Genomic DNA, 25,790 nt, shown 5'->3' on the forward strand with positions numbered 1-25,790 from the left:
GTATTTCTTCTTTATATTTCTTTAACATGTCAAATTTAAGATATTGCGCATCTATAAACTGACCATTTTTCTTTAGATATAAACTGTATTGATTTTACGTTTGACCTGCTTATGAGCCACCAACCTTCCAACCGCTTTTTGCTGACGTCTACCACAGATTCATTCACATCACCTTTGTTGCCTCCAAACCCTAGGGGCTCAGGGTGAGTGACTGTGCCTGTATCGACATCTGTATGGATGCTGCCACAATCTAGCAAAATGTTCTATTTGGAACATCTCAGCCACGCCCGCACTGCAGTGGTCCCGTAACCTCGATAATTCGTTGCTTGAGAGAGACTGCCTTGATTGACAGTACAGTGCTAATTCACAGAGTGTGACTGTTTCCCGTTCCTTCTCTCTTCCCTCTTTTATCCCCTCATTGCCTTCCCCTGTGCAGGGTAGCCAACCGGAATCCTTTCTGGTTAACATCCCTGCCTTTCCCTCTCTCTGCATCTATCTATCTATCTGCTTCTGCGCAGGCGGTGCAGAGGCGGTGCAATGGTATTACTGTGCCGCAAAAAGCTTCTCTGTGGCTGCCTTCTCTAAAACACCTCGCGCGGGCGTGAGCGTGAGTGTGTGTGTACGTTACCTAGGCGCTAGGTGGACGATAAACAATGAAAACAATAGCCACACAGCACTAGCGCACCTAATTTGGACTTGCAGCGGAGAGCCCCGCAGCGTGGGCGGGGCAAAGAATGTCACGCGGCACTAGCGTCACGGAGTGACGTCATTTGACATCGCTTTGCAATCCCTGCAGGCGCGTGGTTTTCGAATGGCCCGAGAAATGGCCTAAATTCATTGAGCCACATGGGCGAGGATAATCACGTTTTTGAAGTTTTAAAAACTGATATGAATATTACTAACAGGCCGGTTCTAAGTCGCTGACTGCAGTAAGGTGGCTATCAGTAAGAGTTAAAAAGTTAACTATTATAATTTAGTTAATCACTTCACTGGTTAACATAATTCGCCTGTTTTTTTATGTTCGCCAACACTGGCATCACTATGCCACACAAACCTTTTTAACACAACAACCCTATTTTCAAAAATCAGTGGTGGGCTTCCCTGAAACAGCCAGTATATGCTACATGTGCCATCTCTTTACCACTGAACACATGTTCAACAGTGATCTCACTGATAAAGCTTGCCACACCAAACAGTTCAAAACTTTTTCCAGAACCAAGGATTTACTGCTGAGGTTCTGTTCAACAGGCTCATTCTACATCTATCAAAGGGAAAAGGCTTGAAAAAAACCACCAGCAAAGAATAACAATGCATTTTTTTTATTCCAGTAATACCTGCGACATACTAAAATGTTGACAGAATGTTGCATATACAGATGAGTTCAAGACAACATGCGGCATTCAATCCATGAAAGAAATAATGTTCTATCACATTTAATAATTGCTCTTGTAACAGCAATGCTTGATAAATGACTCAAACGCCAGTCTATCACATCTAGTACCTGCTTTGGTAAAAGTAATGCTTCACCGAATCAGATGAAATTCATACTATCTCAAGAATGCAGGCAAATAAGCGTGCTGCAGCCACAATGTGCTGACGGTATTAGCCACTATTTTGTTACAACTGGCAGCGGGTAGACATGAACAGAAGCAGATACGCAGCGCAATAAGTGGACTACACACACCGTAATTTGCATTTGCAGAATCTGACTGGCTGCTCTAGAGCATGTGAGTGGTGCAGTGTGAAGAAAACATCTTGTTGTAGCTACAGAGACAAACCCATGAGCATAACACCTCAAATTCAGTAGCTGCTGCCAAATTTCACTTTCATGCTGTACCAAGCAGATGCTCTGGACAAGCAAGGCACCTTCTGAACATTACCTTTAGTATATGAGAAATGATCAATGACATTAGAGTTACGGCCATATAACCAACTGTTGATATGATTTGTAACACTGAAGCAGCATACTGCTCAGTACTGAATTCTTTGTTTCATGCTTCACCTGACCGCGCTCCACGATGCCAAGTGCAAACCAAGTGACACACAACATGGTGACCCTCAAAATGATGTGACTAGAGATCATGTTTCCATAGCCAGGGTTTTTTCAGCTCCACAGTCCATGGTACTTGGCTGTGCTTCCTTCAATTTGTCTCGTGTGCGAGATCTGTTGGCTTCCAGCTTCTCTTTGAGCCCAGTCTTGTGCTTGGGTGGCTGCTCCTGGAGGTAGTGTTCGCTAACAGCGATGCCAAGGATCTCGGGTACCATGTATGGTTTGAGCCAGGTAACTAAAGGTGAGACGCCCTCAAAGTAATGGCCCTTCTTGTGGTAAAAAAGCAGGCCATCCAACTGTCAAAGAAACAAATGAATGGAGATTTGGTTGAAGAACCGACGCAACATGCCTGAACATTATGCAACCAGTTACGTTAAACTCAACCTAAATTCAGTTTTTTGCCCCATCCAGTGTTTGCAATCAGGAAAGTGTTCAGAGCACATTTCTAGGCATAAGCAAGTTACTATAATGAGTACGACTTTTCGCATGAGATATCCAGTCAAAGAGATTTCTATGAACAAAAATTTAGCTTACTCCAACACTTCAGGTTATCAACCATCACTTTTAAACAAGTAGCACATAACGCACACTGCAAAATATGCCAAATGTAGTCTAGAGAGACTCTCCTTCATCATTCCAGAGAAAAATGTGTACAATTAATAATAAATTTAAAAGCTATTACATGAAAACCTTTGCTCATTCAAAACATTTTGTTTCTAAATAGGTACTGCCAAAGTGGGTAACTTTACAGTCAGCATAAAAAGGTATCATGGTCTTCCTCTCTGCTTCAAGCAGATGAAGTCAAAAGACTAACAACTGCCTGTTGCAAGCAGTTCACACAATAATACAATCATCACTGAGCTTCAGACTATTGAAAAGAATTCCTGAGAGTATAAACATGAAAAGGAGGACACAGACAGCTCCTAAAACAAAGTGCACAGGTATGAGCATGAAAGGTTGGGGGCACACGAAATTAAAAAAAAAGGAAGGCTCAGAAAAAAAGATGATGCACTATCAGCTGGAAAAGTAAATACAACACGGCTCCAGCAGCAGGAGTGGCTGCGGAGCCGTACCGCAGATGTCTCGCAAGCCGGAGTGGCCAAGTGGCGATAAATTTCGCCCTCGCTCTTGCGTGGGTGCCTGTCACACTTGAAAAATTTCTGGTTCGGCTGCTCTCCTGTCGACAGCGGCGACGGAGAAGAGCGCGCAGTGCTAGTCAAGCACATGGTGTTGTCATACTGTATTGCAGGAAGTGGATGAGTGCATGGCATCAAACCACGACACTGTGAAGAAACGAAGTCCCGTATTGTTTTACGCTGCTGATGTCTAATTCCCCATGCTAAAAATTAGGGCTGTGTTTTTTACATTCACTTCTTCCATGCGAACTCGCCTGATCATTCGCAAGCTTAACTGCTGAGCGCACATCCGAGTTTATTCTTTTCACCGGTGTGCAACCAAAGGTGTTACACCTACAAACAAAAGCACACAGTATTATGTATTTATACCAGACGTAAGAGGTTTGTAGGTCATCTTTTTTATTTGTGAACACTTCTGCAATTTATTTTTGCTTGAGTGTTGGTATCCTTTCCTCTTCATGGAGTCTTGTAATTCAGAAGCTCTTGTCACCTAAGCTGACCCTTAGTGGGCTGAGTATGTAATGAATAGCCTGAATATTATTAAGGGGATAGCCTTTAATGGGTGTCCACTGAGATATCTGAAACACTTACAGTGTAATTTTCTTTTCTCAAATACAATTTTCATTTTCTTCATTATGGCACCTTCTGTCATCTCTTCTGTCACTCTCACTTCCTCCCTTCCTTTGTGGTGGACATCAAGATGACAGAGAATTACTGGGCCATTTCCTTTCTCTTTCCTCAAAAAGCATTGTTTTCAAAGGTGTTTCCAACCAGCAAGGCATCCCAAAGCATCCCCCCAGAATGAGGCAGGACAGGTGGTGGCACTCCGTGGACTCCCTGGCAGGGCTACAACACCAGAATTACTGCGCCATTTCCTTTCCTAAAAAAGTGTTGAGTTCAAAGGTGTTTCCAACTGGCAAGGCATCCTGGGGGGGCAGAACGGGTGGTGGTGTTCTGTGGACTCCCTGAGTCCAGCCCTAAAACACGCTGCGTTCCACTCCTAAAGGTGAAGTTTGAGTGTCATTAATTAGCAGTTAATTAGTAGCCAGTCATTAGTCAGTACTTAGCCACTAATTAGTAATTTGTCCTTACTCAGTAATTAGTCATTAATTATGTGGGACATCATCCAGTGGTGACATCACCAGTGCCACAGAGGCAGTCAAAGTGGTGCGGAAAACGCTTTCACCTCTACACACTTTAGGCAGTCAAAGTGCCCCCTGAATTTTACTGAGTGTTAGTCTTTAAAAATTTCAACAACTGCAGCGAGTGCTGCCGCTCTTTCGGTATTAAGAGGACAGCGTTAAAGCTCTCATTGTGCAGAAAATCCGGTAGAAGTGTCTGCGGCATTGTGAGCGAAAAATCCCCGGAGAAGGAACCTAAGTGGGCCACCTGGGTCAACACGACCTTGTTGCATCATCCCTACCTGCCACTGGACTGTGAGCAAACTGACTATCATGGCAGGTCACAGTTAAATTCAAGATCAGTCACAAGAGGTTGCTCAGAAAGAGCAACCTGGGTCACACAAGCCCCACCAGTGGCAGCACCTGCTATTGCACGGCAGTGGGCGCGCCGCCGATCCGCTGCACCACTGCACCACGAGTGGTAGGAGGACTCCTAGGGATGTATGAATGTAAAGTCGACGATGGCAAATTCTGAATATATGGGCATTAACCCATCAATGTTATTGCGTCACACCCAGTGGAGCTTAAAGGGTCCCTGAAACGGTGTCCATGTAGGCAAAGAGAAGTTGAAGTATTGATAGACATTGAACGATCCATCATCCTACCGCAAAAATTTTTGATCTACCTTGTGTGGAACCAGAGATAATGGCTATTAAAAATGACCACCAGCCTTTTCCCTCTCAACTCGTACACCGGAGCGAACCATAAAAAAATAAAGATTACAGGCCGGGACCATGCTCCGCCCACAAATACGTCATCGACGAGATCGGTTTGTTTACTTCCGGTTGACGCGCTCTTTCGCTCGCTCGCTCGCTTTCCCGCTGTCTCTGCTGTGTTCACCTGTGTCTCGCAACCGTCGCTGCGGCTTCTCTCGTACTATGGACCCCGAGCTGAAGGAACGACTTTGCGGATGAGTGCCGCCGAAATGGGATTTCAGCCTTAAGGCGGGGACATATGTGCGAAAAGTGTGTGCGATTCGCTGCGGCGCGCCGTTGTGAACGACGTCGTCACGACCGATCGCTGCTCGTCGCCTGCGTCCAACCTGCTGGATGTCAACGACGAGCCGCGCGCAGAAAACGCAACGACGGGAAGCGGGAGCCAATACGAGCGCGGAGAGCAGCAGCGTCATGATGCCGTACAGCGCGCTGCTCAGGGCGCTCGGGGCCGAGCCACGCCGGACCGGCCTGCCAGCCTTGATGCCGGCCGCCGGCGACTGAAAAACGCGCTAGTATTGTTTGTTCTCGTCCATAGCAATCCATTGAATAGATGCATGTCAAAAATGCATAATTTCTGACGATCGCTGGCCAATACCGAGTAGCTGGTAAAAGTGATGACTGCGATACAAGCAAATTTCATCCCACAGCTGCTTTGGTGCTGCTGCTACTTGGTGCGGTTCGCCTACCGTCTGCTAGCTCCGTTGCTGAAGGCATCGTGGAAATCGAACATATCTTTTATTACGGGACGAGTTCGCAGTAAATCGATGTGAATAGTAGGCCTTTTATTATAGCGCAGGCGACTTCCGAAGCGCCGTCAGCTGCGGTTTCGACACGAAACCAGATAGGCCTAGCGACGACTAGGGCAGCCTGGGACCAGCGCGCAATTCGTCGCGCGGCGTTCCCACAGGCGGTGTCGTTAACGAAAAATCCACTTTTGCACAGACATATTTTCGTTGCTCGAATCTAGGAAGCATCCTCTCTGGTATCATGGCTGTTTTGCATTTTCTTGTGCGAACGTGATGTAGGCCGAGCATGCCGGCCGGCCGGCCAGCCTGGATCCTGGATCCCGTCTGCCGGCGTCATAAAAATGAGCTAAAGTGTGTTCTTGACGTAAATAATAAACCCTGGGATAAGAAATGTGAAAAATGTGTCATTTTTGAGGATCGCTGACCAATACTGAGCTGCTGGTAAAGGTAACGACTGTGCTACGAGCAAATTTCTTGCCCCAACCGTCTCGCAGCTGCCGCTGGCGCGACGTGGGGTCCGGCTCGCCTGGCGCCCGCTCGCTTCGCTGCTGAAGGAGTCGCGGAAAGTGACCATACTATTATTTTATTGTGAGATGATGCTGTTGACTGCAAAGCGATGTGTAGAGTAAGCCTTTTATTATAGCTCAGGCGACTTCCGAAGCGCCGGCCGCTGCAGCTTCGATGCCAAAGAGGCAATAGGCCTAGCGACGACCACGGCAGCCAGGCAGCAGCAGAGCTCGTCGCCCGCGAGCGGTGCCGTTGCCGAAAGCTCGCAACATAAGCAGGCATGCTTTGTCGCTGCTCGAGAAGTATTTCTGATAACAAGGCGATCTTGCCTGGTGATATTTGTAGACCATCCCAAGCAGCGCTCAGGCATTGCTGCACGGCAGCGAAGTGCGACACCGGTTGTGAGCGGAGCTTGGGTAGAGCGGCGCAGCGATGCTCACCGCTCAGTGTGTCCCTGCTTGTATAGTGGGGCGACAGTTCGCAAGCGACGATCGGTGCGGCGCGTCGGCCAAGTTTTTAAGGACACGCCGTTCAGAAATCGGGCGCTGAATCCTGACGACGACGACAGCTCGCTCATTTCCATCTTTCGGCAGACAGTGCCGAAGGGCAACATCTTGCCGTACCCTGACTTTGCAACCAACGACACAGCACGGCCGGTCCATTTTGATTGCGCATGCGACGGAGGTCGCGACAGAAATCAGTAGTGCGGTGACTCCAAATCGCACCTCGATTCTCGATTCGGTTCGACGGCGGCGCCGGCGGAGTGACACAAGCGGCACGAGCAGACGAAAACATTGTAAACCGGAAGTGCAGTACTAATTTCTGACACCCAACACACAATAACCGCGTAAACATGCATATAAACGACAACTCTCCTTGCTGAAATGCGAAATGGTTCCGTAAAGAGTAAGAATGTGAAGTATCTAGAGCTTTTAGTTTGTTAAATATGCGATTTCACGTTAGCACCGCGAACCAATGATAGCCCTGCGCTGGTGACGTTAAGAGTACTAAAATGACGTAATGAGTACAGATTCGTGCGGAAGTTCACCGCCGCTGGTCGCCGCAAGGCTCGGGAGCAGCAGTTTTTGAAAATGTATTATAAATTATCTACTCGCTTTTGGTGTATTGTACGCGGCATGAACGTTCAGTAGCCTACGCCCTACATAATGCAAGTATTTTTTTGCCAACCTCAGACACCCCTTTCAGGGACCCACCATTTTTTTTTTTTTAGCACTTACTCCGGCAATAGGATTTATAACTCTTTCAGAGATGCCTCTAAACTGCTTTGACTGGCTGCTATGCAATTTGTGATTTGTTTCGAAAATGACTTTATGATAGTGCCGTCAGGAAGACGAATCATAAAAACTAGATTCAATAGTGAAAGTTTTTCACACTTTAAGTGTTGATTGAAGCTAACCAGCACATTGTGAATTGTTGAATTTTTCTTTGACCGACACAGTAAGAGTGTTCAAATGATCCGTTCCCATACACAGCCCACCAATCTGTGTTTAGGGGACAAGAGCCTTTGAATTACGCACCACCATGAAGTCAGAAGGGTATCAACACGCAAGCAAAAAAAAAGAAAGTATGCAGAGTGTTCACAAATAAAAAGCCGCACGGCCTATGAAGCACTCACATCTGGCATCAATACATAATACTCCGCGCGGCCCATGGCGCGGGTGTCTACAGCAAGGTCTAAATTGACCTAAAGTCAGTTTTCTGTGCTGGTCCGCACATAAACGCACGCGCACTGGGGCAGATATCACTGCATGTTATCACACGGTGTGATCACGAGGGAACCGACTCTCTCGATCCTTTTTATTTTTTATGACTAGGCTTCCAGGTTATCACCAGGAACTCCCTCCTGAATTTTTTTTCCTCCGTGCACAGCGCCACAGCACGTGTGCAGCCAAAGCCCTGACTCCATGGACATTTTCTAGCTGGACACGGTACATGCCTACCTGCTCGTGCATATGCTGGAGCTGGTATGCGCACACGCATGACAGCCCATGCGAGCAGACGCTGTACCTGTACCTGCACCTGTCAGGTGTATGCTAGGAGACCGTGATACTTGCAGAACGCATGCATCGCAACCGGCAAGGCAGGACATGCGGCTTGCTTGACTTCCACGGGATGAGTCTGAGCTGACTGTAGCTGCTGCAGCCGCTCTTCACCGTGTGAAATTCGCTAATCAAGCGTGAAAGCACGAGCACAAGAGGGAGCTAGCATGAGGCCCATCGAGATGAGTACCCCTTCCGACACCTGACGCAAGGGGGCGGGTATGCGTCGACTCATATTTGGAGTAACTTTTTTTTGGGCCAGCGAGGGGTGCAAGTTGGGGGGGGGGGGGGGTCGACATATAAGCGGAAATATGTAGTATATAGTGCGCGTTATGACCGTTCTAGAGTTTTTGAGAATGTCTTCAAAAAAGCTTAGCGTAATTTGTGACCCCCTTTTTTGAAACCTTAATTTAAAAAAAAAGTGAGCAATGTGAGTAAATAACTACAACAATGCACATGCAAGGCCATAAGCAATTCACCACCAAGCTTGCCATGCTGATAAAATATTTGCACAAACAAACAGGTTCAATTATGCTCTTGTGGCATAACAGGAATTCTCCTTAACTAACGTGCACAAGTTTGACAGTTTATGAGCTCATTCTTCGTCTGCACTGTGCACATGGGAAAGTAAGCAAAGGTCCCTCTATCACAGTATTCAGCTAAACATATTTTGTAATAAACAAAATCCACTGTAAGTGCCCAGCAGCAATGAGTGACCGTCAGATAATTATTTGCACAGTATACAATATTAGCCAAACTCTCATTTAAAAAAAGCCTCAAAATTTATTCAATTCAGTGTTATTAAGCTTGGATAAATCACTGAAGATGTGCCACTGGTGCTTAGCTGCCCGTTGAACACTACCCAGTAGAATGTGCCTGTTCATTCCAGCAATGCCTCCGAATTAAAAAAAAACAATAATGGCCGTGAGTTTTAAATAAAGATCACAAAAGGTATGCCACTTTTCTAACGGCTATGATGCCAAGTGGGCCTCTGGTGGCATGCCCAATCAGGTTACCCATGAAGTTTCAGAGTGCCCATGCCAAGCTCAAATACAAGATCATTTGCAGCATCTCTCAGTGGCCCAAGAAAGCAGCTGCAAGCAGCGGCTAACTGGTGAGTCATGACACATCCACGGGAGATAGTTGGTGACCTGCTGATCACTCACGATGAATATGTGCCAAAGAGACTGTGCTATTTGCATGCTAAGTAAAGTAGGACAGATAGAACAGCACATGAAAGTTTTAAGCCAAGCATTTGCATGTGGAAAGATGTCTAAAAATAACCTAACTTAGGACATACCTCATCCTTGAAAGGAAGTGGTGAGCACATGAAAGCAGAAATGGCCTCAGATGTGCATGGATGTCGTGGCAGTGTCACAAATTGGTAACGCCTATCGCTGTCGCTGTACTGCTGGAGTTCGGGAACCTCACCAAGCTTCTCAGCAAGCCAGTAGAACCGAAACTCGGCCTGTAATTTCAGTCAGGCAGACTCAGCTTAAAATAGCATTGTGTCATTTTGTCACATACAGTCTGGTTCATGCAACAGAACGAAACTAACAATCTTCCAGCAAAAGGATGTACAGGTACAATAGTGATGAAAGAAAGATGCAAAAAAATGCCCCCAATATGACCTTAAAATAGTAATGCAGTGATTACAAAAACATAAGTCAGCCCAAATGTACTTCACGACCATCATAGTAAAAGGATGGCTCTAGCTGTTCACATAAGAACACTGTTATAAAGGGTTTAACATCCCAAAATGGCACATGAGGTATTAGGAACGCTGGATGATGACGAATTTTAACAGCACAAGAGCTGCTTGGCCAAACAGTGCCATGGCACTCGAGATGAGGTCAAACAGCCATTACCCAAGCATTTTACTCCAGAGAAGCTGAGCACCAGGCCAGGGGAAAGTCTGTACCCACTGCAGCACCAGTAAGTACTTAGCAGCACTGGGGCTCGAACCCTGGACCTCCTACATAAGAGGCGGATGCACAAACCACTCATCATCATCATCAGCCTGACCACGCCAATGGCAGGGCAAAGGCCTCTCCCATGTCTCTCCCATGTCCTTTGCCAGTTGCGGCTGCCACTACAGTAAGAGAGATGCTGTGGCAGATGGCTCCGGATTAATGTAAACCAGCTGGGGTTCTTTAACATGCACTGACATCGCACAGCACATGGGCGCTTTGGCCTTTCGCCTCCATTGAAATGTGGTCGCCGTAGCCAGGATTTGGTCCCCCAACTTTGAGAACAGTATTCAAACAGCAAAGCCACTGCAACACCACAGTGTGTATTATCAAGACCAAGGTACCGCTCAGATAAAATTGTGAGGGCTGCATCAGCAGCTCAAAAAAAATTTACTGGCCTTCCACCACAGCATAAATTTTTATTGTCTTTTAAGCGGGCAGGAATGCGAGGAACAAAACATTTCAAAAGGTGTACAGTGTTTTAGTCTGCATTAATTCACAAAGAAGGATAGTTTCAAGGCACAGCGGCTAAGTGTGCACATATTAAACAATGTATCATATGAAATAAGACGAGAACGCAACAGGAGGACCAAACTGAGCACCAGTTTCCCATTATGTTTGTATGTTTACCCACTAAGCAGCATCCAATGGAATTCCAATGGAATGGAAACACATCTGAGTAGGTCAGCAAATGAGATGAGGAAATTAGCTGGGATAGCGTGGCCGTGGCTGGCGCAGGACAGGGCTAGGTGGAGATCAGAGGGAAAGGTTTTAGTCCCGCAGTAGATGCGGACGTAGCCAGGACTGATGATTATGATATGTGACATGATAGTGGTGATGATGATGATGATGATTATGGGTGGTGTACGTTAATGACCAGAGGAAAACCCTTGGATCTGATGGTGCACATACACAAGAAGTGCCCCCTGTAGCATGGTCACAGTCAGAATCAAGCTTGTTAAATCTACTCTTTGTTCACTTGACACTGCCTTGACATCTAAACAAACTTCCAAGGGAAAGCACTACGAGAAGCCTTGGTGGTCTAAGAACATCAAAGGCAACGTGACGAATGTAACTTTACATGACTGCTACAATAAGCGGATAAGTCATATGAAGTACTGAAATCAACTCTGACAATGCCGAAAAAGTACTGAACGGTTAATAATTTAGTTAGGAAGGAAATGAGGCACCTGTGTCTCTCTCCCTACATATGCTGCGCTAAGCACAGCACCATGGCTTTAAAAAACACATACCTCACTGTCAAAGACCGGATGCGACTTCCAACACATCACATCAAGGACGTAGTATGTTCGATGCACATCCGAGACAACGCAGTCCAGCAGGCAAAAATCTGGAAAAAATGAAGACAGCTTCCTGTAGAGACCATAGAGGGCCTAGGTCAAATCTTAGGTGGTTTTCAGCTATACATATAATGGGGGTCATTTATAGCACCCCTGGAGTTTAAACCTCTGCAGGACGAAGAGAACCCTCCACATCTTTCGGTCCTTAAGAGTGTCTCAAGTGGCGTATAATATGCCCGAAGAGCAATCCATATGGCCTGAACGCTTTGACCAAGGTTGTACTATCAGGTCGAACTGAAACATGAACACGCACATACGGTATTTTTCTACTATGCAGCAAGACATTAGCCTTCTACCAGTTTGCAAATACATATTTCGCTAGCTCTCTTACACACAACCATGAATCGCGCTATAGTCGGATATAACTCAAGATGAAGCGGCTTTTCCCGTCAGAACACCCCCTTCCAGCCAATGGCATCGACCGATTCTCATGACCCTGCTAGCGTGACAACGCAGGGGGGTCTATCCCTGACCATAAAGGGAAGGGATTATCCCCTTGCATCTACCACTGCCTGCTTTGTCACACTAGCAGGGTCATGAGAATCAGCCAATCCACTGGCTCAAAGGAGGTCCTCTGATGGGTAGAAGCCCCTGCGTTCTTAAATTGTACCTGACTACAGTCATGTTCGTACAGCCAGCCAAATCTTTAACTGGCTCGGGTGTTGCATCGCTAAATGCACCTTGTAAAAGGTTCTTTTCGGCTACACCGCTCACATATTCATGCTGTAATCTGACGCGTGAGATGAAATTTCGTGGTTCCTTTTTGTTCAAATAATGTTTGAGTGGGGTACTCGCGTGTTTAGATCAATGTTATCAGAAATACTCATCGTCTGCCACTACGAAGAGCCGAAACAAGCGGAATACGCAGCAATGGTTCTGGTGGCGCATTTGCGCTTACTCTGGGTAACCGACCTGTCCGCCACGAAAGGAGGAGTAGTTTACCCAGAGGAGGAGGCCATATCGACTAGAACCATTGCTACGTATCCCGCTTGTTTCAGCTCTTGGTAGTGGCAGGCGATCAATATTTCTAATAACTTCGATTTAAACATGCAAGTACTCCCCTCAAACATTATATAAACAAAAAGGAACCACAAAATGCCATCTCACGCGTCAAATTACAGCATGAATATGCCAGCGGTGTAGCAGAAAAGAACCTTTTACAAGGAGCATTTAACGATGCAAGACCCAAGCCAGATAAAGATTTGCCCGGGTGTACAGTCATGCCCCATTAACACAGCCCTCGTTAATATGAACGACTAAAATTATGGACAATTATTCTGGGGACCAAACTTTTTCAATGTATTTACACCTCGTTAACATGGAAACTGGCTTCCCGGACAATGGGCACGACGAAAATTCACAGATCCCATTGGGGCCGTGTATTTTTGTCGCATTAATATGGACAGCAGTGAGAACAATTTTTTATCTGCTCTAACGAGATCTTTCTTTTACATTATTTGGGGTGCACGACGCCAGCAAAAGGCAGTGCAAAAGTGCAGGCAGATCATGAAGCTGCAAATAATGTTGTAAGAACAATAACTAAGGAAAGGGAACCGGGAACCACATTTATTATACTCCATGAATTCAAAGCATGATCACGGATCAAAAAAAGAATGGAGTAAGTGTATGCAAATCTTCAGACTTTAATCTTCATGTAATTTAGCCCTGGAACACAGCGTAATGAGTTTAGCATTACTGGACAACTGTGAACATGGTTCCTTTATTGACTCTCTGGTAATATGCTAAAATAACATAGACTTAACTATAGGCCAGAGCATTAACCAAAAATGCAGTGCACAAGTTCTGTCGACGAGTCATTGTAATGTTTCTCCCAGAAAAAAAAACCTGATAAGAGACAATTAAGCAAACAAGGGAAGGGGAATGAGGGGCACGTTATAAATATGAGAGAAGCCGACAGCCACAGAAACCAAGGGGCACAGGGGATTTGAAGGGGAATGAGGGGCTCGTTATAAATATGAGAGAAGCCGACAGCCACAGAAACCAAGGAGCACAGGGGATTTGGTTTCTGTGGCTGTCGGCTTCTCTCATACTGATAAGAGACAGAAATTTAAGAAGACAAAGGTCACATTAACCTGAGTATTTCCCATCTGTTGCTCTGCCTCCTCCAGGTAAATGGGAAAGAAAACTGGCTATGCGGTAGCCATTCCTCCCATAAGCTCTTGTAGATCCCTTAAAGCAGAAAGAAAGAAAGGAAAGTAATGTAAAAACAGTGCTGCAAACAATTAATTTAACCACACAAGGTGTGATACCTGTATCAGGAATGTTGCATTTTCAACTGAGAGAGAGTCGAAGAAAATGTCAGGACAGTGACACAAAATAGTGACAAAAGTAACAGAGGGAACCGTTCCTGCACCGAGTAGCATAAGCTGGACTGAACGCGCCCGTCATTACGAATAACAATAAACACAAAAATGCATTGCAGACAAATTTCACCCAGAATTATCTACCATGCAGGCGCAAATTTTTCACCCTAATTTAAAGTGATGACACCTCTTGTCTGATAGCTTCGCACATTTTTCAAGCCTTGCAGTTAGCCGCTGACCACCAAAAAAACAAACGCACTTCTTTGCAGGCTAAACACACGTCGACTTCCATATTCAGCCAATTAGCCCATACCTTGTCTGATGTCAGACATTACACACAGGCTGTATTTTAAAACACAGTTTGTTTCTAAATGCATATGGAATTTTTGTTTGCCTGTGTCTTCCCACACCAGTGGTACAGTACGGCTATATGAACTTATCACTTTGGTGCCTCCATAAACAGGGAAATACCTGAAGAGGCAGCATGAACCGCATAAGTATGGCAGTATGTTCAACTTTCACCCACAATGGCACCACATGTTTAATCACCTGACTGGACTTGCTTCTCAGCAGAAAGGTTTGTATAGAACATTGGTCTTTTACTTGGGCAGACAAGAGAATGTCAACACAGCACACACCATGGAATAAAATAAATATGATCAATTCATGCTAGCGTCCTAAGGGTTCAATAAATAAATCAAAAAATATTTCTGAGATATACCAATAAAAGCCACCCCCATTAATCTCCAGCTTCTGTGTTTTTCAAAAAAGTTATCATTTTTTTTTAAACACTTTTGCGAGCAGTGGTTTTATACAACCCACTGTTTTTGCTGCAAAAAAATTGATTTTATCACCCAACTACCCAAGACATACCTTAGATGAAACAACAAGGCAACGCTTGGCAACTGGACACGGAACCATAATCCAATTTTCTGCAAAGTCTTCTGGCACATCCACCAGCCATTCCGACAGCATCAGCTGGAATGAAGACAGAGCAAGAAGACTGTTAATGAACGGACTCGGTAACAAGAACAGTAAAACAGTGAAGGGAAATCACTTTCTGGATCTGAAAACCTACAATTAGTTGCAAAGCAGACGGCCTAAACCCAAATTATAAGTTTTAAGATGCACACTATCACCAAAATTGGTGACGGATTTGCCCCAAATTATTTTGATTTCCAAAGTCAAGCTTTATATAATGCACTGCACTGCAGCTTAGGAGAGAGTTGGTGCATCTTTAAAAACCCAAATGCAAAACTGCCTTGCTCAAATGATACCACTACCCTCTCAATTATAGGTGCCGCATTGCTAACAATCCTGGTGAACATGCAAGAATGAATAAACATCTCGGTGCACCCTTTGTAACGATTTCTGCTGGTTCTCTCAGGTTTGTTCAATGAAAAATAATCCCTCAAGGTGGAGTAAATTTGTAATAAGGGAGCCGTTACTCAACAGCATCCACGCAAGTGCAGTTGTACAGCTACAGAGGAAAACTATACAGCTTTCACAGAAGCTTCGGAGTTTAGGAAAAATTTGTCCTGGTCCTGGGTTCGAACCCAGGACCACCATCTGCCCAGGCAGTCACTCTACCAACTGAGCTAACCAGGAAGAGCAGATGGCAGGGGCTAGGCTGCACTGATCAACAACTCGAAGCGGGAACGGCGTTAGTACAGTGTGTTATAGGGAAATCCCCCAAGCTCAGTTGGTAGAGCGACTACCCGGATAGGTGGTGGTCCCAGGTTCAAACCCCAGACCTGGACAAATTTTTCTTCATTAATGAAGCTTCCGTGAAACCTGTGTAGTTTCTGTGAAAGCTCTATAGCTTTCCTCTGCAGCCGTACGACTGCGCTTGGGTGGATACTAATGAGTAATGGCTCCCTTATTGCATTCATGTTAGTAATACCATTGTTATCAGCAAGCAGGTCCATAGGTTACCGAGAGCATACCTTATTCTACACTCTTCCACACGTAGACCTTATTAAAAATCAATCTCTCATCAGACTAGAAGTAAAATATCCACTTCCCATAGAAATCACTCAGTAAGCAGATTGCGACAACACATCAGAAAGCACCCAAAAATGTCCCATGAAGTTCACTCACTTCTGACTCCTGATATTCACATGCTAGCACATGCATTTCAAAACACCAAAAGCTCAAAATAAGGTCGAAATAAAATCTCATCTTTTTCACCTTTCTGCATGGCAACACGCAGCCAGCCTTTACTTGCAAATCTTTTTCAGAGCGCTCTCGGCACTAGGTCCCATCCTACCTCCTGCTGGCATATAACCTTACACTGCCCATCCATTTAAAGCCACTCGTTGATGAGCCCACAGTACCATTTCTGCGATGCCATCTTCCTCCTATACCGCAACCAACTGGAATGGCTTTACCCAATGAAGCCACGTCAATCACATGCCCGCAAACATTTTCAAAGACACTTGAATAAATATTTTAATGGAGTGCACCAATGATCGCAACCCACCCCTTAAGTAGTGAAGTGAATCAACTCTTATTACTAAAATGAACAAAAGATTTAACAAAAGCTGTTTCAGGGTCTTTAAAGGGTGGTCCTAGACATTGGCTTTCATCATGTGTTTCTTCCAGTCTCTTCCTATTTTTGCGGCTTGCGTTGTGTCAGTGAGTACATAATGCTGCCATTTGCCAGTTCTTCTGAACGGAAGGAGATAAAATTTGTTAGCACAGCATTAGATGTGACAAAGATATATGGCATAATGCCATGTGCTCGGTCAAGCATCCTAGGCATCTAATGCCCCATAACAGGCTTACCTCTGTACCTTACAGCATGCTAGCAATGCCAAAGGAAGAAGGAAGGCCTTGTATAAAAATGGCAGCTTCGATCAGAAGCATCTTACAGATGTGAGTAACAAACAGCAAGTAGCATTATCTTTACAATGAAGTATGGTAAACAACCATGTGCACGCAGCAAAAAACTGCAAAGTCATTAAAACTACAGCACTTTCAAGCGATTCCAATTTCATTTTTAGCGTAGAAAACGCTTTTTTTTTTCTTTTCTGTGTAAGCAGTTAAGGCACTGCACAAGTCAGACTGAACGTTCAGAACATCTGTCAGAAACCCCCGTAGGCAGCGAGACATCACTGAGGTGCCCTTCCAAAGGCTGTCACTGCTTGCCCACGTGGTAGGTTTTGCGCGTCAAAATAGCAATAAGTCTTGTTAGCAAAGCATGTCAATTGTTTAAAAGCATGTCAACTTCAATACCGAAACAATGCCACACAAGCTAGGTGCCAGCCAGAAAGCAGTCACATTTATTTTCTTTGCCGATTTCAGACAAAATTAACACTGTACTTGGTACATTCCCCAAGAAAGAAGCTTTTAGGGCTATTTTTGTGTCTACAAGAGAGTTCACAGTACCCATTTTTGCAAGAATTGGTTTTGCAAAAGCACTTTGTGGCTTTTCCCCTCACTTACTACTCACACACTTGTGAGCAACGCTTGTCCCCTGTTCCCTTTGCACTGTTTGGAAACAACTGAAGTGCCCACGGTGTAAATTTTAAAATAATGTACTGGGGAGTGGACCTACATTATCAGAACTGGACTCTTCAACAGTCAGCAATAAATAACCTTCGCCTTTCATACAGCATGTACTGCTATCAAAGTCCACAGCATCTTACTTCCAAGCGCCTGAACCTAAAATAGAAAAGAGCTAATTAAGCACGAAATAAGTACACGGCCAGCATCCCAATAGGATCTTCAATTGGCCAGAAGCAACAAGCGACTGAAGAGCGTGTGTATGATCATGTGCATATACCTCCGAATTCCGAAAGAGTATTGTGCAAAGATAGTGAAGGATGTAAAAGCTGTGATTACAAGAAACCATTGAGAGCAACAGAACACACACCCTATTTTTGTAGATCCTTGGTGTACTGACTCGAGGTCGGGAGACGGTGCAGTCCATTTTTTCATCATCGTTTTTGGCGGCGCCTGAATCCTCATCCCCAATCGCCAGCCGACGAGCATGTTGGATGAAATCGCACCGTTTCCTGGCGATGACAAATGATCAAGATGAGTATTTAGACACAGAAGCACATGCATCGAACTCACTTCTTCTCACAAATTATCAAGATGAGCATTTAGACACAGAAGCACATGCATCGAACTCACTTCTTCTGGTCCTCGAAAAACTTGCGCCTCCGCTCCTCTTGCGATGACGCGCTATACTTCAATTTGTACGAAGAAAACCTGGGATGAGGAGTAACTGAGCTGTTTTCGTCGAGTGTGACTCGTAAACCTGTTGACAGGCTATCTAGTAGGCCTTCCATAATTCTCGACAGGCACAGCGTAAAAAGTTTCAACTGAATATGGAGAACAGAGCGGCTATGTTCACTCAACAAGCACTTACTACGCAAGCTCTTTGCGCGACATAACATGTGTGAACGCAAAATCCTCAAAAGTTTCGCACATGGGAGCCGCCATCACGTTGAACACAAGTGCGTGCATAGATCCACTCTCACTGCGCACTTCTGAAGCACCTGAAGTTCCTTACCCCCTTATACGTGCATAGAGTAACGAAAAAAAGTTTTGAATAATAAAAATATTTACCCACCAATAGCATAAAATGTTTGAAGACTTACTAAAAGTAAGCATAAATAAATTTTTAAAGAGAACTAATAAAGGCATACACATGAGCGTAAGTAGTTGTGTATTAGTGATGATGATAACAGTTTTGTTTGTCGCGACATCTTCAGAGGTTTAGTTCAACTAAACGCGCGCCACGCTCGCGCTACTCACGCTCCTAACGGCCAAAACAAGAAGCAACGGATCCGTGCCTGTTTCTGGACGTGAATCCGTGTGCGCGACCTGTCAAGTGCAACCCGTCGTGTTTTTAATTGGAAGGGTACGCCGGGCATCGCGCTTGGCTGCTCCGGACTCCTCAGGGATTGTGTCCGATGGCCGTGCGCGCGTCGTGAGAACCTCTGCTGCAAGCCGAGTGGTCTACCCGGTCTCCCTGCATATATATTTTTTTTCAACAACGGGCGATGGCCAAGATCCTCAAGCACCTTGGTTTCGGCAAAAAGCCGCCGATGCCTCCTCGGGTGGATTACAATATGCGCTCATATCTAGGATTGGGTGAGTGTGCACGAGCCTTGCTGTTTTACTGCATCGGTAGCGCAGGTTCTGTGTACTGAATGGAAGCAGCGGCCTCACTCTGCGCTTGCTGCTTACGCGCATGCGGACGCGGAGAAGCGCGGCGTTGGAGGGGAGCGCGTCCGTATCTTCGATTTTGTCGGAGGGGTGACTGACTTCCGAGCACGGCACGATTATCCGTCATCTTCCGTACCGGCTCCGGAGCAGTGCCTGCTCCTTGGGAGTGGACCAATTTTCCGTGATTGTGACACCGATGCAGCGGTATATATATGCGGTCCCGTTATGTATTTTTCGACGCGCTGCTTTGCGAACGATTTCCGCACATGCATGCAGTGGCGATTGCCGGTCTCCGCGTGATCCATGGCTGTGTCTAATAACACATGTTTTGGTGGGCTCCTGTCGGGCTCGCTGGCTCAGTCTGTATTGCGTAACTGTATGGGAAATAAAAGAAATAAAATAATATAAATAAGGGACGCGTAAAAGGTGGAAAGGGGAGGGGAGGAGGGTGAATGAACTTGCATAGTATCGAACTGCAGTGCACAACTGGGCCGCAGAGAGGAAGGCATTTGCGAGCACGTTGGCCGCTAAAGAGACGCGGCCTCTGTATATAGTTTGTGAGTGAATCAAGATATGTTTCTACAGCTCACAGATTTCTTTCAAATTTAGACTTGGCCGTGGGCATGTTGGACTGTGGTCTGTTTGTTTGATGGTTTCCGTTAGCGCGAAATTCAATATTCTTCCTGGGCTTGTCATCTTTCACACAGATTCACAGAGGGGATTACTGGAGGTTTTGTGGCTTTCAAAACGAATGAGGATAAGAAGAAAAACTAGGAATTAAAATACTAATGAACGTTAACATGAAAAAAAAAGGGGGGGACATTGCTGAGAAGCCTGTGGAAATATCGCTGAGGGATGATAAACTGTGCAACTGGCGTGCTGACCGTCTATAGTCCAGCTTTTGGCCGTTTATTTGTTAAGCGTTACCAAAATATTGGTATAATTATCGTATTAAGATTTTTGGTCAATGGCGTATGTAGCAAGGGCGGGGTATCAACTCGCTCCTGAAACTTGAGACATTCACATGCTCCACGGTGAGAACGATACAGCTAGTTGTTGCGTGACTGCTACACGTATAGACATTCACCGATGCATCGATCAGAGGCATGTGGACCAGTCATGTTCTTTATTTATTTATTTTTCTTTGTGTTTCAACTCCCATTGTAATGATCCAGTAAGAACAGTTGGAACTGTCGGAAATCGGCAACCATCTGGAACCTCTATTGGATTCCATTCGGTTTCAGTTGTTTTTCGACACTTCCATCGGCGTTTTTTGGCTAGGTTCTCAGAATGGAGAAATTGCGCAAATTTTCCACCGGCAACTGTCTTATTTCTCTGATACTTTGTCTGGTATATAAATTTGAATGGAGGCTAATGGGAGGCACGGCGCACAAATGGCGACCGAAGGTGGGTGAATGAGGCCGCACATGTTCACCACGTGCTCCATCCGGCCCCTTGCTTTTTCTTCTTTCTCTTTTTCGTGAACACTTGCGTGCGTTTAAAGGCAGCTCTTTTTGCATTTTATTTTTGCTATGGACGGATTTAAAAGAAGGGGGGCGAGAGGGCCGGGTGACCGTTTCCACCGAGCAAGGAATCTTTTTCTTTTTCTTTTTCTATCTTTTTCAGCAAGGGCTGAAAAAGATAGAAAAAAAGCATGCAAGTAAATTTAATGGCTTTATTTTTTTGCGAGAGCGTACCAAAGCAACTGCGGCGCACCACGCGAAACTTTGCTTCCCAGTTGTTTCGCTATTGCCGAGCAGGAATTTAATGAAACGTGTAGGCTTCCCCACCGTTGCTCACTCTATTTCTAAATATTTTCGAAATATTTGAGGGGCTACATGGAACCAGCCTTTCAGTTCTGCTTTTGCGATTGCACGTCTCCTTTACTAGAAACTCTTATCGCATCCCAACCACATACTCTCTTAATGGCATAACAGTTAAGACAACTTCCACTTACCAGTATCTATGAGTTTACCTTCAATCAGACTTAACCTGGAACTATCACATTAACTTGATTCTAGCAGCTGCTAGCCGTCCTCTTGGCCTTTTAAAACGCAACCTTCGACATGTTCCGGCGCACGTGCGTAAACTTGCTTATATTACATTAATTCGACCTAAAATTGAGTACGCTTCAGCCATATGGGACCCAGATCAAGCCTGCATCAAAGAAAACATAGAATCCCTGCAAAACCGTGCTGCTCGTTTCCTTTATTCTGACTACTCACGTTTTACTAGCGTCACTGCGTTAAAAGCTCGTGCTGGACTTGACATCCTTTCCCATCGTCGTAAACTGCCTCGCTTAACTCTTTTCCACAAAATTTACCTTCATCCGTTACTTCACGACGATTTCTTTCACTTACCCTCAGCAGTGTTTCCACGCCGAGACCATCCTTTCAAGATCAAACGCATCACATGTCACACTTCAAGTTTTGCCAAATCATTCATACCCAAAACCATTATTGATTGGAACCGGCTGCCTTCAACAATCGCAACTGAAACAAATGCGACATCATTTGATGAAGTCTTAAAAAATCAAAGCGATGTGTAGTTTTCTTCTAGTTCTGTTCTGCTCACCGTAATGTGTTTGAGTTTTATTTTTTCGTTCTGTTTATTACATCGTTTTTATCTTTGTTTTTTTTTGTTCATTTTGCGTTTTGTTGTTCCGCCACATTTTGATACTTGCTCACTCCCAGTTATTGCTCTTTTATTGTTTCTTTTTTGCTCTGTTACTCATGTTAGATGTTCCTTCTATATATATTCGCCCCGCCGCGGTGGCTCAGTGGTTACGGCGCTCGGCTGCTGACCCGAAAAACGCGGGTTCGATCCCGGCCGCGGCGGCCGAATTTCGCTGAAGGCGAAATTCTAGAGGCCCGTGTACTGTGCGATGTCAGTGCACGTTAAAGAACCCCTGGTGGTCGAAATTTCCGGAGCCCTTCACTACGGCGTCCCTCATAACCTGAGTTGCTTTGGGACGTTAAACCCTAATAAGCCAATAAAACAAACCTTCTATATATTCATGTGCGAATTTTTACCACCCCCTATGTAATACCCTCGTGAAGAGGGCCTTTAGGGGTATCTATAAATAAATAAGTAAATAAAAAACGTGCTAATGTTGTATGTTTGCACACAGTGTGCTTTGCGTCTTGACGCGCAGTATCTCATCCGCCCTTCTCAGGCACGTGCAGGTTCCGCAAACAAGAAATGCTACACTCAGCCGGAGTTAACAGCGCCTTATCAGTGTTCTGTGTGCGTGTTTGTTAGGAGCTTAAACCTTCCTTCGGATACCTTCGTCTTTACAGTAACCTCGCCTGGAAGCCCCTGATGCCAGGTGTATGTTTATATACTCTCCTTGGGAATAATGGCGTTAAGAGGACGGGAAGGGGGAGTGCAGCTGGGACTTGCTACGCTACTCAGCCGTACTTTTTGTACATTTTTTTCTCTCAAACTCGGAGCTTCATCTTCACTTTGTTGCTTTTATTTATTCTCTGGTATTTCCCTCAGTATGAATATCCGAACAGCTGCGAAGATAGTAGAAACATTGTTACCGCTATGGACGGAGCTTTTTATTTTTCTTCATAGACATATTATACGTATATAAGGAACACAACGATGAATCGCTCCTCAGATAAAGTCGGTCTGCTCTCATTTGGAAAGCGTCGCTTTCATCATCATCATCAGCATGACTACGCCCACTGCAGGGCAAAGGTCTCTCCCATGTCTCTCCAATTAACCCTGTCGTTCGCCAGTTGCGGCCACCGTATTCCCGCAAATTTCTTAGTCTCATCCGCCCACCTAACTTTCTGCGCTCCCTGCCACGCTTGCCTTCTCTTGGAATCCACTCCGTTACCGTTAGGGACCAGCGGTTATCTTCCCTTATGGCCTTGGTAAACGTCCGCTGTTCTAATTTCATAAAACCGGTACTAACCGGTACGTGTCGTGAGCGCCCTCTCACTTCGAAACGTTTCTGTAATACCATTCTAAGGTGGGACCATATAAAAACTCTGCAGGAAGTCCTCTGGATGTGCGTACGACGTGCGTGATACTAGCCACCATGCTATCGCAAGAAGCGACCATCTGTCGACCTCCCGCTTGTACCGGCCTCTTTCGCGCCGTTGTGCAATTTCATCGATGTGTGCGCATGTCCTCTGCGCCCTCTTTTCGAATGCTTGGAACGAAGCCAAACGGGCGGTGTACGACTTGTCAACGCCAGGTGCTCCTATGGCCAGACGTCGGCGAGACAGAAAATAAAAAAGAAAAGACAGAAGGCAATAAAGAAAGAAGGAACAGTACTTGCCGAACCGTTTGGAACTAAGCCAGCGTTTACAGTCGCGCCGCTCTGATTACACTTCGTCCGACAACATCTCCAGCCACCGCCAAATCGTTACAGTGAACCGCAATTGCCCGTTTTTTCGCTTTTCTGTCAGATCAGTGGCATACCGACTACCGTGATACTTCAGTGGTACTGGTGAGGTCTCTCAGACTTCACTCTGCAACTATACCTACCTACCTACCGTACAACAATCAGTGGACCGAACAGAACTTTACTCAGTACCTTTACAAGCGTCTGGAGTATAGGTATGAGCCGTTCATCACGTGGTATTTTCCTGCTTTTTTTTACCGGAGAGCGGCTATTCTCGCCACTGCAGGAGCTTTGGTGATCTGCGTGCCAGTCGCATAGGTTTACACCAAATTCTCGAGATAGAGCTCAGTAGTTGAAAAGTACTTGAGCCTTGGCTAATTGATTTAGGAGGCTGAAAACGTCACGTAGGTAAAGAAAAGAAGCCAGAAACACACACACACACGTCACTGTCCGGCTTGTGTCGGTGTTCACAGCGTCCTTGGTTTTTCAGCACCTATAGCGTGCCATCCGTTTACAGCAAGCTCTCACGGAAAAACTCCGTATGAGGACCTCATTTTGATGTCACAATATGTCAATGTAGAAGGGTATATGCTTGGGCTTGTTGGTTCATAACTGAAAGGTGAAAAACGTAGCGCAAAGAGACGAGGACACAGAAAGACGGACAACACACGGCGCTAACTTCCAACAAAGGTTTATTTCAGAAAGAAAGGTGGTTTTATAACGACATCACGACCAACACGCCGTCAAACCATGTGCTAGCAAAGCGTATCAGCCAGATATGCGAGCTCTTTCGCCATCAATGATACAGAGGGGGTACTAACACAATCATCTTTCAAAAGTGATATCCATTCCGCTTCTATGATTTCTCGTGTCAACCGGTTATTGTGCACTTTTAAAACCACGCATTGTTCAAGAAGCGGTATGCAGTGACACGACCGGCAGTGGGCTGACAACCCTTTTCCACGCATATCATCTACGTCACGCCCATGCTCTCGAAGCCTATCATTCAGGCATCTGCCGGTTTGCCCTACATACTGCTTGCCACAGGAAAGAGGAATTTGAAAAAGTTTGTCAATTGTATTGAACATGTAATTTATCAAATTCCTCTTTCCTGTGGCAAGCAGTATGTAGGGCAAACCGGCAGATGCCTGAATGATAGGCTTCGAGAGCATGGGCGTGACGTAGATGATATGCGTGGAAAAGGGTTGTCAGCCCACTGCCGGTCGTGTCACTGCATACCGCTTCTTGAACAATGCATGGTTTTAAAAGTGCACAATAACTGGTTGACACGAGAAATCATAGAAGCGGAATGGATATCACTTTTGAAAGATGATTGTGTTAGTACCCCCTCTGTATCATTGATGGCGAAAGAGCTCGCATATCTGGCTGATACGCTTTGCTAGCACATGGTTTGACGGCGTGTTGGTCGTGATGTCGTTATAAAACCACCTTTCTTTCTGAAATAAACCTTTGTTGGAAGTTAGCGCCGTGTGTTGTCCGTCTTTCTGTGTCCTCGTCTCTTTGCGCTACGTTTTTCACATGTCAATGTAATCGGCCTTGTTCTCGGTGTCGTGTTCTTTAGTGTCCTCAGCAAGCTGTACCCCATTGGCAGCCTTTAGTGCCATGACCACTAACGACACACGTCATCTTGCGTGGAGATCATTGCGACTCATCCCGTCCGTCGCATTTGTAGTCACAGAAACGCAAAGGGCGCTGGGGATATAGTGACAGCGGATCAGTTTACTGCCTTGGTCCAAACCAGCGAGCGGTTGGCCAACATCTGGGTGTTAAGCGAGACCCTCAGAAGAAATTCCGCTCTGTATGGGTGATAACCCGTTCCCGCGCTGGCATGCTTGAGACACGCGCAGAGTTGCGACATGACGCCGTGAGCGGAACCGACGGCAATCTGCCTTGCTGGTGCCGTTTTCTGTCACGCGCTTTTTACTCACTCTTCCAATTTCCGCTCCGTCTGTGCTCGCGGAAGGGACCCCGTTATTTCCTCCCTCGCTTGGTGGGCTCCAGTCTATTTTCGAGTGGGAGGGCGGGGCGCGGCTGACTCTCCGAGCGCGCGCGAGCGCGTGCAGCCGCGCGCCTGAACGGAGATCCGGCTTTTTTTTCATTTACAATCTGTCTCTGCGTCTCGGTTTCCTCTTATTTTCTTTCTCTTTCGTTCTTCTGCATTTTGTTTTGATCCGTGT

General features: G+C 45.6%; 2 protein-coding genes across 4 annotated transcripts in view; one reads left to right on the forward strand and one right to left on the reverse strand.

Moving 5' to 3' along the window:
- Positions 1–1,303: 1,303 nt before the first annotated feature.
- Snup (snurportin-1) lies at positions 1,304–18,537 on the reverse strand. 2 transcript variants are annotated; one of them, XM_089543007.1, is made up of 7 exons: positions 18,192–18,537; positions 17,929–18,070; positions 14,925–15,029; positions 13,821–13,917; positions 11,620–11,717; positions 9,697–9,864; positions 1,304–2,346 (listed from the first exon to the last, which is right to left on the reverse strand). In XM_089543007.1, the coding sequence occupies exons 1-7, from the start codon at positions 18,455–18,457 to the stop codon at positions 2,080–2,082; spliced, it is 1,143 nt and encodes a 380-aa protein (XP_089399133.1). In that variant the 5' UTR covers positions 18,458–18,537; the 3' UTR covers positions 1,304–2,079. The 2 variants fall into 2 exon arrangements, with proteins under 2 accessions (XP_089399133.1, XP_089399134.1); XM_089543008.1 differs by lacking the exon at positions 9,697–9,864.
- Positions 18,538–18,792: 255 nt separating this feature from the next.
- LOC149341132 (uncharacterized) overlaps positions 18,793–25,790 on the forward strand; it is a 187,866-nt gene continuing 180,868 nt past the window's right edge. For both annotated transcript variants that reach the window (XM_089543010.1, XM_089543011.1), the window contains exon 1: positions 18,793–19,157. In XM_089543010.1, coding sequence (XP_089399136.1) covers positions 19,067–19,157 — 91 coding nt within the window. In that variant the 5' untranslated portion in view covers positions 18,793–19,066. The remainder of the gene's footprint in view (positions 19,158–25,790) is intronic.

This window comes from Amblyomma mixtum, chromosome 5, assembly GCF_055824585.1.
Source record: "Amblyomma mixtum isolate Tamu chromosome 5, ASM5582458v1, whole genome shotgun sequence".
Classification (NCBI taxonomy): Eukaryota; Metazoa; Arthropoda; class Arachnida; order Ixodida; family Ixodidae; genus Amblyomma; species Amblyomma mixtum.